Raw genomic sequence first — 13,394 nt, 5'->3', positions numbered from 1 at the left:
TAACCTCCACAGTAAGTCACATGCCCATCCACTACTCTCCATTTCCACTGTTCCCCATCCCAGGACAGCCACCACCTTTGCCTTGCCAGCCAGGCTCTGGGCTGACACCCTTCCCTTGTGATCCAGGCTTCACGGGGAAGCCAGGTGATCTTTGTCAACAACAATTAGCTCCTGCTCTGCTCCTGCTTTAACTCACTCTGCCTTTTGTTGTTGTTAAGACATTTTTAAATTAATTAATAATTATTTTCCAGTGCAGTTAACATATGGCATTGTATTAGTCTGAGGAGTAGGATATAGCCATTCAACAATTCTGTACATGACTCAGTGGTCATCACAATAAGTGTCCTCTTAATCCCCTCACCTGTTTCACCCATCCCCCTCTTCCCCTCTGGTGACCACCAGTTTATGTTGCTTCAGGAACATGGACCTCCTTCCAGTCTGTGTCTGCTTCAGCCCTGGAGCTTTGCATATGCTGTTCCCTCTGCCTGGGACCTCTTCTCTTTCACACACATCCAAAGTGTCATCTCTCAGGGACATTCAAAGCAACTGTTTCCCAGTCACTCCAATCACTCCTTTTGCTCCTCTCCTAGCGGGTCTCACTTATTCTGATTGGGGTCCATTGGCCCTCGTTGGAACATACACTCCCCAAGAGTTGGGGTCTCATTTGTCTTCATCACCAAGGCCCAGAACCATGCCCAGAAAAACACCTGACATATAGAAAGTGTCAGAGAGATTTGTTGAACCATGATGAGTGCATTCATATAAGTCATCAGATTTACTGATCATAATTCTGTTGTTTGTTGGCATGGGACTCCAGCTCCCTCACTGTTTCAAAGAAGCAAATTCCTAACAAAGACCTCATAAAAAACATAAAGCATCCATGTCCGTGTCTTCCTCCAACTCTAGGAGGATCTCCTCTCATAATGTGAGAACAGAAAGGGGGGTGAGGCCAAATCCCCACTAGGAAGCTCATTGACCAGGGAATGTGTTCCCTAGGGCAGCTACAGCCCTGCCTCAAACACAGAGCAGGCTCCAACAGCCATCACTAGGCATCCTCTGTGTTGATGCTGTTGGTGTGCTGACCCCCACAGCTGCTGGGACAGTGGTCACCAGGGAAGCTTGCAGAGGGGGAGGGTGCGGCCAGCCAGCCTCTGCCTGTGGATCCCATTGTTTCTAAAGTGCTGCTCACCACAGAAACCACTACGTTCTCTAGCCAGCTATGGGTTCTTCGCTGAAATGGAGATGTAGCTGAGGAAGGAGCCTGGAAAGCAAGGAGAGAAAAAAACCCCAAAGAGGATGGGTGATCCAGGCCATCCATAGTGGCTGTGAAGCAGGACAGCATCTCCCTGAAGGATGGGCAGATGACTTGGCTACTCCCCTGACCATAAATGGCTTGGCCAGAGCTCTCATGGAGCCGCCCCTTGCCCTGTCATGCTTGCTCTCCCAGCTGGATGCTCCTACAAATGATGAGACACAAGCCAACGACTCCAGCAAGAAAGGAGTTCGCCGAGGGTGGTGTTTGGTGAAGGTTCTTGGGAGGCTGTCAGAAATGGTGAGTAGGCTAGCATCCTTTCTTACCCTACCCTTCTGTTATCGCTATAAAAAATAACCCCCAGGCGTTTAAAGCTCACATCTCCTAACACGAATATGACTGTACCCTCAGTATTATGATTTCAAGGAGCTTTTTTTTTTAAATTATTTTCCTATTTGCAAAATACTAATCATTAAAAACAATTCTCATCTACTATTTGCCGATCTCATCTTTTATTTTAACATTAAAGTTTTGTTTTTAAAACTCCACATACAACAAGGGTACAAAGTAGATGTTTCAGCTAAATTCACTTCCCAGTCGAAGCAGTGGGTGTGATGCACCTTTATCCTCATTTGCTCAGTCCACCTTCCATTACGCCATCAGCCACGTAGACACTCACAAGTTACATCGGAACTTTTCAATTTTCTTACTGACTTGAGACACATATTTGGGTGCGACTCAATGAAATGAAGTTTGCTAAGTTAAAAGAGGCTTCTGGGGTTCCTTTATTAAATAGATTATGAAAAGGAGTTGAATTCTGGCTTTGGAGTTAGGAAGATCTGTGATCTAACCAGACCCAGACCACTTACCAGCAACCTGCCTTGCTGAGTCCCCACACCCGCGATGTAGGGATGTTCCTTTTACAGGGAGGTTATGCATGCGGTGTCTGACACACAGTGTCCCCTTAATAACAGTGAGTAACTACCTGTCTCTCCCTCCTCCCCTCACAAATGGCAAGTTTGTAATAAAGGACACTTGGTCGCCGCTGAGATCTTAATGTGCCAAGGGAACTGTTATGTAGATATTGCATGGTGCTTAGACCAGCAATAAGTGTATTGTAACAAATTCCAGTACTTGGAATGTTGCTAATCTATGCATGCAACTCCATCCAATAAGAACTTCCCAAGTGGTTTCCTTATGCCTTGCTCAGAGCTGACCAAGCCACAAGGAGCATGACATGGTGTGACTCCCCCACCACATACTCCCCCACACACCTGGAATATTTTACAGTTCGGAGGGGGCTATCACAGATGTTATTCCCTTTGGGCTTCTTCTGTGAGATGGGAAGGGTGAGTTAACATTATCCCTATTTAAGCCCGGGAAAACAGATTTGCTGAGAGGAAATGGAGACCAGAGACTTAGAGTCACTTTTCCAAGGCCACACAGTTACTAAGTGACTGAGTCTGGACTGATAATCCAGATCAGGTGACTGCAAGCCCAGTGTTGCCCCACCCCACGCAGCTGCCTCTCTAAAGGACACTGCTGCAGATTCTCCCCACCCAAACTGATGTGATGTTTTTCTCTCCGTGAGAGCACTGTAGCATATTTCTACAAAATAGGAATGTCTTTCTGAAATCGGCCAAAATCTTCGTCATCCAGATATTGGTAAACAGCACATGCAATGGCCCACTGTTGCTGCCCCCCCCTCTTCTGCTGTCCCCCCAAAGGAAGCTTTGTCTTGGGCCTGCTGACATCAGTACTCAGTATTCACTGATGAGATAAGGCTCTGGGCAGCTGTGTTCAATACAGTGGCCACCAAGTGTCCTTGCAGCATTTGTGGGCTTGGTTGATATTAGCAGGATGGGCAGTGGTTAGGTCCCTGGAGCAAGCAGACACAGGCCTAAGGTGGCCCAGATAGTCCTCTTGCTCTAACATTGTCCTAGAAGGTGTCTATCTTGGTCTCAGTAAAGAGCAGCCTGGAAAGACTGGCATGGGCAAGCCCAAACTGCAGTGACAGAAGATGAGCACAGGGAGCAGGGAGGAGCCACAGGAGGATTGGGCAGGCTAACAATTTGGTGTCCCACGGAGCTCATGATCTTTCAATATTGCCTCCGTTTTTGGGGGAGAGGTGAGGCTGGGTGCTGATTGAGGGGAGGGTGCAGAGGGTTACTTTCTCTTCTCTTGTCCCGAGCAGCTCTGCTCCAGCCTGGCAACTGTGCCTTACACTCAGCGCCCACAGAAGCCTTGTCCTTCTCAGGCTCTCTCTCCTGGGGAGGGGGTTAGGAGCAGGTGTTCTTGCTGGAGCATGCCCCTCGTGGGTCTTACTTCCTACCCCAAGCAGAAAGTACCCAGAGCTTCTAACTCCCACAATTCCCTTCCTAAAAGGAGTTCTGGGGAAAAACAACTTTCAGCCCTTTGCTGAATTTCTAATACTGTCTTTGCTGCCTGTGGGTTGGGACCCCACCAGGCAATCACTGGCTGGCCCCTTTACCTGGCCCTGGCTGGGGATCTGGGTGGAGGTGGGGGTTGGGGGGGAAGAGGCAAGACTGACTTAATATGGGGAAGGACTCAAGACCCTAGCCTCCTCTGCTCCTTCCCTCTTTGGGGGCCAAGATTGGAAGCAGAGGTTGGGGGCTGACTGAGCCTGTGGAATCAGTGAATTTCCCTGTGACCCCCGTGGGTACATGACAGTCGGTAGAGGGGTCAGGAGCCTGACTGATCATTCCCAGAGTGCTTATGTTTGCTTCTCCCCTCCAGGGTTTCTCACTGAACTTCACACTGCCAGCCAACACGGTAAGTTCTGCAGGCTCAGTCTCCAGGCAGGTGCATGCTTGCCTAGGGGTGAGGAGGGGCAGGAGGAGCACCTACCTTCACGTGGGCCTCATGCTGAGGGATGAATTGCTGGTTTTCTTTTTTTAAGATTTTTTTATTTGCTTATTTGACAGAGAAAGCACAAGTAGGTAGAGCGGCAGGCAGAGGGAGAGGGAGAAGCAGGCTCGTGTTGAGCAGGGAGCCCAATGTGGGGCTCGATCCCAAGACCCAGGGATCATGACCTGAGCCGAAGGTAGCCCCTCAACCACTGAGCCACCCAGATGCCCCGAATTGCAAATTTTCAAAGGCAGTTCTGAATAGTTGGGGGGAAGGTGCTGAGACAAATTTTTTTCAATTATAAAAGCTATAAATAAACATTTTGAAAGTAAACTAGAGAAAAAAGATCAACACACCTAAATTCTGATCAGCAGAAAACATTGGCGTCTCTTCTTCTAGTCCTGTTTGACTTTGCCTACATTTTGACATTTGTTGTCTCTGTGCCATTATGTTCTTACTCTACATATTATTTAATATAGATTTTATGATAAATATTTTCTATCAGCCTTTACAACTATAACTGGGGGATGTTACATGATATTCTTTTAAGTGAATTATTTCTTTAATTGATTAGCCACAATTAGGAATAATTTTGTAATAAAAAGCTAAATCCTTGTCTGCATTTAAGAGGATTTCTTTACTCTATGTTCTAGAAGGGGTGTTGTTGGGTCGACAGTTTATGGCTCTAGACTATGGTGTTTAGTTACAAGTCAGATGGAGATTGTAGTTGCTGATGGCATGTAGTTCCAGTCCACAGCTGATCTGTCTTCTGCTCTCTGTCTTCTGTGCATAGCGATAACATAGCCAGGGGGGTTTTCTGCCCAGAAGTGGTGTTATGATTGAGCCAGACATTTTCCTGGCCCAGTTGCTTAGTGGGTTTGGCTCTGCCAAATTTTTCTGATAAGTTACATTGTTGTTCAAAGAGAATAAATTGAATTTACCTGATTTAGAGGATGTATACACCAGTGTTCATTTTTACTGGAACATGGGGGCATCATCCTGGAGAGCACGGAAAGGTGCCCACTCCTGGCCACCCTGGATCTCTGTCCCTCGACTCCCCTGGCACCCACTCTGCCATCCCGCAAGGGCCCTGCCTTTGGAATCACCCTGTCCTGCTCTCTCTGTTCTCTGCTTCAGCCTCTGACTGTTGTCCTCATACAAATTCCCCTATCCCTCTCTGTACCTGTCAAGACCTTCTCATATGGTTCCTGCTTAATTGAATAGGTCTAGAGATCCCAGTTTCTGTCTATTCCTGGTTTTTGGCCTATCCTATGAGGGTAACTCACAGGAAGGCATTGCTCAGGGCTGTGGAGGTGAGTGGGGGTGAGAGGGAAACTCTTCATGATGCTAGTCATCACTTTGTGCAATGCCTCCTTTATTAATAGCCCATTTCTCTGGGCACTGTCCCTTCCTCCCTTTGAACCTATATAAGGCAACCAGGCAACCAACCATCCCAGTTTGTCTGGGACTTCCTGGTCTTAGCATTGCATGTCTTCTATCCTGGGCAAGTACCCTATCTGGCAGTTACATTTGACTGCATAACCCTTCCGTTTTGGGGGCACCTGAGCAGCCTGCTCTTGATTTCAGCTTTGGTCATAAACTCAGGGTCCTGAGATTGCACCCTGGGTCAGGCTTCACACTCAGCGGGGACCCTGCTTCAGGATTCTCTCTCTCCCTCTGCCCCTCCCCAAGCTCTCTCTCTCTCTCTCTAAAATAAATAAATGAAACTTAGAAAAATAAATAAATAACCCTTCCTTTTGGTGCCCCTGAATGACCAGAGATGCCAGTGCCCTGGGAAATAAGGGAGAGGTGAATACCTGGCCCATCAGAGCCTGTCTGCAGGGGGTTTGGAACAGGGGAGCATGTGTAAGTCGGTTTCTGTTGAGCCATACTGAACCATCAAGTACAAAAACCGGGTTGGTGTGCTACATTTGGTCTTGGAACGCAATGAAGCTAGCACATGGTTAAGAACATAGACCCTGGATCTACCACTTAGGGCACTTACCACTTAGGGCTGTGTGACCTCACACACATTGCCTCACTTCTCTGTGCTTCTCTCTTCTCTGTAAAATGGGGGTCATTATTGTTTTTCTTCACTAGCTGTTGCGAAGAACAAACGAGCCAATACAGGGAAAGTACTTGAAGAGCCTGGTACTTAGTAAGTTCTCTGTAATTGTTAGCTGGTACAGTTAGCAGGGCAGAAATATCCATCTGGAGAGAGAAAGAAGGGCAAATGGGCAGAGAAGAGCACGCGTGAAAGGTTACGATGCTCAGGAGAGATAGAGAGGTCCCAAGAGGTATGGCTCCAATCCCTGGAGAACCCAGATTCCCTCTGGACTTGAGCTCCCCATGGCACCCTGCAGCTTTACAGTTAGCTCCCCTTCCTTCCTTCTTTTCTTTCTTTCTTCTCTTTCTTTCTTTCTTTCTTTCTTTCTTTCTTTCTTTCTTTCTTTCTTTCTTTCTTGCCAAAGCCAGCCCAAGTGAACTCTACAGACAAGAATGTCTTACCTGAAACAATATCCACTCTTCCCACTACCCTGAGGAATAGAACACTTTAGGCAGATGGCAGCCCTGAAGTGCCCCTGGGGGGGGGGGGGGCAGTGTGTGTGTGTGTGTGTGTGTGTGTCTGTATTTAGGCAACAGTGTAATCAGTTAAGTACAAATCCCTCCTCTGATGGGCGTTCTTTGGGAAAGAGACCTAGGTTTGGAATTCAAACACCCAAGTTTATGTTAGATTTATAGTTACCCCTGGGACCTAGGAAAAGACCCATAAGTTGTCTAAGATCTATTCCATTTTTTGTAAGATAGAGACAACAAGTAAAAGCCCAGACCCTGGGCACTCCAATGTGCTCCCTGAGGTTGAGAAGATTAAGTAAATAACAGGTCTGACTAGAACTTTGCCAAGTTTAAGGGAAAAACAGAAGCGTATACTTCTGATGCTCACTGGATCCTCATAACAACCCTAGAGGTAGGGACTAACATCCTGATTTTACAGATGAAGTGGTGCGGTCCCTTCCTTTGCTTGAGTTGAGAAATTACCATTTTGTGAGCCAGGGACCCATGCTCTTAACCCCACCTACTGTAGCTTACACTGGCTAGTGGTGAATGTAGAACTTTGTCCCTTGAGATTTAGTGATCTATGGAAGACTCTCACCTGAAATATCTCATAAATGGGTGAAATCTGATTCCCTCTCCCTTGAGTGGAGATATGGACTGGACACATGTATTCATGGATATTCACAACTTCAGATACCCCCCGAAGCCACTTGCTTCATTGTGCATTTGAAAACAAGGAAGGCTCCCTTGAAGAAACTTGCTTCCACCAATTCTTATATTTGTTTTCTTTCTAGCAACGTGGACAAGTGGCCCAAAGGATGCTGGAAAGGGTGTAGGGACAGATGAAAGCCTTTCTGCGTTGTAAAGTGTTTTATGGTAAATCCAGAGGCAGAGTAACAAAGACATCATTTGAATTTCTGAATTCTCTCTCTTTATAGCCAGATTTCATTCCTTCTTACTGGAAAGCAATCGAGTAAGGTTCTATTTGGCAGTTGTCATCTGTTTTCAAAAGAAACTTGAGCAAAAGGGTGAGCTTTAGTCATTATAGCTTAACCTTTGATGGGCTCTCTTGTATAATGTGCACTGTGTAGATTTGGGCTTTTTAAGATGTATGTTCTTTTTCCACACAGACTTCCTCCCCAGCTGCTACAGGTGGGAAAGAAGCAGTAAGTATATCACTACATTATGGAACCTTGGTTTGGTTACTTATAAAATGGGAATAATAATGCTTCAGCCATTTCCTACTCATGTTTTGAGGATTAGAGTTCGATACGTGAACTGTTGCCAAGCCCAGAATCTGGCTTAACAATTACTCTTCTGACCAATTTAGCTCCCAAAATGAGGGAGAGGGGCACCTGGGGGGCTCAACAGTTGAGGATCTACCTTTGGCTTAGAGCATGATCCTGGGGTGGTTATAGGGATTCTGCAGATTATCTTTGATATTTCCATACAATATACAAATCTGAAAATTTAGGTGGAGACAAGTGTGGCTATTTCCACTCAGATCAAAACAAAATGGAAGTTTTAAAATTGATTGCTTAATGGATATAGTGTAAATAAATGTAAAGATCCGCATCAAAATGATGTGGGATATAACTTTTTACTTTTTGCCAAACTGGTTAAAATAGTATCTAATCTTTGCTTTGAATTATTTCTCAGCTTTTGCTATGTTGATGAGACATCTGTATTTCTGTTCCTAGGAAGAGCCTGTTCATATCATTTGCCCATTTTCCTACTGGATTATCACTCTTCTCCCATTGATTTAAACTATGTAGATTAAGTCCTATGACATGAGTCATTTGTCATATATAAATTGCAAACATTTTTTCCCACAGTATCTTATTAACCTTTTTTTTTTTAAAATTATTTATTTATGATAGTCACACACACAGAGAGAGAGGCAGAGACACAGGCAGAGGGAGAAGCAGGCTCCATGCACCGGGAGCCCGACGTGGGATTCGATCCCGGGTCTCCAGGATCACGCCCTGGGCCAAAGGCAGGCGCCAAACCGCTGCGCCACGCAGGGATCCCCTCTTATTAACCTTTTGATTTTGTATATGACACTTAGAGGTTGTGCAAGTTTTTGTTTTGTCTTATTTTTAATCAACTGAATTATTCCTTTATTCTTGGAAAACCTGACTCTTCCCTTCTCTGTGTGCCAGGACTGTGGGCCCTCTCTTGGATTAGCAGCAGGCATCCCGTCCCTGGTGGCCACAGCCCTGTTGGTGGCTTTACTATTTATGCTGATCCACCGAAGAAGAAGCAGCAATGAATCCACCGAGGTGATTAGCAGCTTCTTTGGGTTTGGCTGTATTGGCAGGAATCAGTATTTCAGTGAATTGGCCTTGGACTGAGAGTGTCAGGATTTGAATCTGTTTCCTAGGGAGACGATGGTGGACATCCTGTCCCTCAATTTCCATCTCAGACGCCAGTAGAGCCAATCTATCACACATCCTTCATTTAGGAAATCTGTGGCAACAAGGATAGTATTTGGGGTGGCAAAAAGTAGCAGTGGAGAGGGACATGTATTATCATGGCAAATGCGCATCTGTGGGTGTGTTTTCTAAAGTCAAGGAAAAAGGGCCTAAGCTTCATAAAGGGAGTGGAGACAATCTCAGGAAAGGTAGGAGACTAACAGGTACTGAGGTGTCTATGGTAGGGCTACGCCCACAGTTATGTGGCTCTGTTTATCTTTGCACTTTTTCTACATCTGAACGCACATCAGTCACAAGGGAATCTGCCAACCCCACCCCTTCAAATGCTGGATTGCTCTGGAGACCATGCTCAGAATTCAAAGGCCACCCAGACAATGTTCAAGACATTTCCATGGTTGTAATACAACTGTGTTGTGTGGACACTGGGCTCTAATTCCATCCTGTATTTATGAATGATCCTGATTATTCTCATATTGATAAGCACCAACGGGAGATAGACACAATAGTCTCTTACCCGTGGCTCTGCCACTTTATGATTTATGTGATCCTAAGCAAGTGACTTCACATTTTCTGTGCCTTGGTTAGTTCTATTCCAAAATAGGAGTCATAAAAACTACCCTCACTATTTTAGGAGGTAGGCAAAGTTCTGAGGATGGACTGAGATCATGGTTATAAAGATGTGTTGACAAGTTGTAAACTTTAAACATATTAAGGTGTATTGTGGTTGTTGGTAGTGTTATTTAAGACATAGTTTCTTAACCTTCAGTGCACTTTAAAAATCATCTAGATTTTTATTACAAAAAATATCAATCACCAAAATGAATTAAGTTAGTATCTCTGGAAAATAGAGCTATGGCATGGAAAGTTTTAAATATATACTAGAGAGTATAATGAATCCAATTATCAAAATGTGGCCAATCTTCCTTGATCTCTACTCCCACCCACTTCTCCCTGTTGTCAATCCTGGGCTATTTTTGAAGTAACATACAATGGTATTTCTCATTTATGGATTTTTTTGGGTAGTTATTATCTGTTTGCTTACTTTGTTTTGTTTTGAATGCTTTCTGGTGATTCTGATGTGCTTGCAGGTTTAAGAATCACTGATTTTAATCATGAGCATGGGCAAATGCTGTGACCTTTCATCTCTTCTTCCTTTCTTATTTATTTTTACCAACTTAGGAAAGTGAGAGGCCATGTGAAATTTCAGAAATCTATGACAATCCCAAGATTGCTGAGGTAAGAACTCTGGGTTAAAATCACTGTATATCAAGGGGGCCCCTGGGTGGCTCAGTCAGTTAAGCCTCTGATTCTTGATTTTGGCTCAGGTCATGATCTCAAGGTGGTGAGACTGAACCCTGCATCAGGTTCTGAGCTCAGCAAGGAGTCTACTTGAGATTCTCTCTTTTTCTTTCTCTCTCTCTCTCCTCCTCCCCTTTGCTTCTCACCCCTCTCTGTCTCTCTCAAATAAATAATTTTTTTGAAAATAACTATATATCATTGATACATGCAAGCTGAGGATTTTTAAGCCTTCTGTGTATAGGAGAAGTACAGTGTGAACACCTGTGGAAAAGAGGCAACTCAATGAAGCTCAGGCATAAAGGAAGTTCTCACTATATTTTTATTGGCTGGATAGAAATTCAAGGTTGATTTAATATTAGAAAATCCATTTAACATTATTTAGTTCACTGAAAAATTAAAAGAGAAAAATTGTGTGACCATCTCAATTAGGAGAAAAGAGTCCAAAAAAATTGAAGGGCCGTTTGTGATTTGAACTCTTAGCAAATCAAAAACAGAGTAGAAACGTGAAATAAGACATATTTTTAAAAAAAGTTATAGCAAACATCATACCTAAAGGTAAAATATTAGTGAATTCTCTTTAAGATCAGAAACAAAACAAGAACGCTATATTCAATATTGAATACAATACTATTTGATATTAAATGTAATTCAATATTGTGCTTTAGGTTCTAGTCAATGCAGTAGGATTAGAAAGACAAGTAGAAATTAACTCTAAGGGGGAATCCTTTCACAATGTATATATATGTCAAATAATCACATCATACTCTTTAAACATCTTATAATTTTGTTTGTCAATTATACCTCAAAAAAAGACTAGAATGAGAAGAAAAAGAAGTGGAAATATAAGACTGGGAAAGAAGAAACAAAACTTCATTATTTGCAGGTGTTATGATTATCTACATAGAAAAGCTAATTATCTACAGATAAAGTATTAGAATTGAGAGATTTTAACAAATTTCCTAGATATAAAATCAATATACAAAAGTAATGTGCATTTCTAAAAATTAATAACAATCACTTAGAAAAAGTAATTTTAAAAAATACTATTTTGTAGTGGTAATAAAAATATGTCCAATGCTAAGGAATAAGTCTAATAAAAACTGTAATCTCCTTATGGAGAATAATAAAATTTTAGTAAAAGATATTAAATAAGACCTAAATTATGAGAGAGTTACATACCAAGCTCCAGGATAGGAAGTCTCAAGAGCATAAAGATGTCAAAAACCCTCAAATCAATCTATATGATAAATGTAATTCCAATATAAATTCCAATAGATTTTTTTCCATGGAACCCAATAAGATGCTCCTAAAATCTATGTGGAAGAAGGTAGAAAAAAAAAAAAACCTTAAAAAGTAGCAATGGACAGAACAAATAGAAAACAAATAGGAAAATGATACATTGAAACCCAACCATATCAGGACTTTACTAAATGATCTAAAGTGATCTAAATATCCCAATTAAAAGGCAGAGATATAAAAATCAAAATTTTAAATCAGTTTGCCTATAAAAACAAGATCCAGCTATACACTGTCTGCAAAAACTCACGTTAAATATAGAGACACTAATAGATTAAAGATAAAAGGAGTGAAAAAGAAATACCATGCTAACATTTAAACAAAAGAGAGTTGAGTAGCAGAAAAGATCTGCCAAGGCGTTAAACTTGGCAACTGTAGGCCTTTCCTCATTTGTTTTCTCTCAAGGGTTGCATCCTTCCTTGCCTGATGTCCAGTGTCTTGAAAACTATTGTTTTATTTTTTATTTATTTTTTAAAAAAGATTTTATTTATTTATTCATGAGAGATACAGAAAGAGAGAGAGAGAGAGAGAGAGACGTAGAGGGAGAAGCAGGCTCCATGCAGGGAGCCCGACGTGGAACTCGATCCCAGGTCTCCAGGATCAGGCTCTGGGCTGAAGGCAGCACTAAACCGCTGAGCCACCCAGGCTGTCCAAAAACTATTGTTTTAAATGTTTTTTTTTTCTTTCTATTGGTTGTTTTAGGTGGGAGGGTAAATCTGGTTGCTGTTGTTCCAGTTTGGCCAGAAGCAGGAGCCTTTGCTGTATTTTTGAAAAACCTGTTTGTTTTCTCAAGAATCCTAGGAGGTCACCCACACATGAGAAGAATCTGATGGGAGCAGAAGGAGCCCATGTATATGTGAAGACTGTAGCAGGAAGCGAGGAGCCCATGCATGACACTTACCGTCCTACTGTCGAAATGGAGAGAAGGAGGGGATTGTGGTGGCTTATGCCCAGATTGAGCCTGGAATGATGCAGTTCAGTCAAGTCGCAGATCTGGAGCTGGAACAGAGCTTAAAATCCAGGGATTCGCGCTCAGAGCGAGAAGAGATGCCAAGCTGCTTCTTAACCAATCCAAATTTCATTTGCAGATCTGGAAAACTTTTGGGTTGATTTGTCTCTGTAGGTGACAGAGCTAAAGATTCATTCCAACACTCAGATCTTGTTGTTTAATAAGCAGTGAAGCACCAAGTGAGATCCAGAAGGAGACCTTCGATCATCTTCTCGACCTATGCTTTTCTTTATGATTTGGGGAAAGGGGCTTGATTTCTGCATGTCTTGTCTTTTTATCTTTTTCCATATCTCTTTTCTCAGAAAAAATAAAACAAAACAAACAAACAAAAACCCCATCACACCTGGTTTCCATGCGAAGGGTTGGCCAGAGCCAGCGTGGTACAAGTTGGGATATAAATAAAACTTAAAGGGGATGTATGAGGAGAAGTAATTTCTTATTTCTGAACATCTCAAAGTAGAAATCATGGGGAGTCATGTGTTCCCTGAGCACTGGGATAGCACAGAGCTGGGTCATTCATTGTTCCCATGTGTGTCTGTGATCAGAGAGTATTTAAGGAAGGCAATTCTAAAATAGAGAGAGAGGTGTGTGTGTGTGTGTGTGTGTGTGTTGAGGGTAAATAGAGTGGCATGAAGGCAAAGGTAGTTCCAGGAGATTATTAGAAATGAGGGCTATACTC

The 13,394-nt window shown here is 43.0% G+C and overlaps 1 protein-coding gene across 2 annotated transcripts; it reads left to right on the top strand.

Moving 5' to 3' along the window:
- The first annotated feature begins 1,191 nt into the window (after positions 1-1,191).
- OPALIN (oligodendrocytic myelin paranodal and inner loop protein) lies at positions 1,192-13,123 on the top strand. Of its 2 annotated transcripts, none has more exons than XM_055300121.1 (6): positions 1,192-1,552; positions 4,010-4,045; positions 7,807-7,842; positions 8,839-8,958; positions 10,291-10,347; positions 12,500-13,123. In XM_055300121.1, the coding sequence occupies exons 1-6, from the start codon at positions 1,409-1,411 to the stop codon at positions 12,674-12,676; spliced, it is 570 nt and encodes a 189-aa protein (XP_055156096.1). In that variant the 5' UTR covers positions 1,192-1,408; the 3' UTR covers positions 12,677-13,123. The 2 variants fall into 2 exon arrangements, with proteins under 2 accessions (XP_055156096.1, XP_055156097.1); XM_055300122.1 differs by lacking the exon at positions 1,192-1,552 and adding an exon at positions 3,146-3,380.
- The last annotated feature ends 271 nt before the right edge of the window (positions 13,124-13,394 follow it).

The sequence above is a fragment of the Nyctereutes procyonoides genome, unplaced genomic scaffold, assembly GCF_905146905.1.
Source record: "Nyctereutes procyonoides isolate TBG_1078 unplaced genomic scaffold, NYPRO_anot_genome, whole genome shotgun sequence".
NCBI lineage: Eukaryota > Metazoa > Chordata > Mammalia > Carnivora > Canidae > Nyctereutes > Nyctereutes procyonoides.
This window is presented reverse-complemented; position numbering and strand designations above follow the sequence as displayed.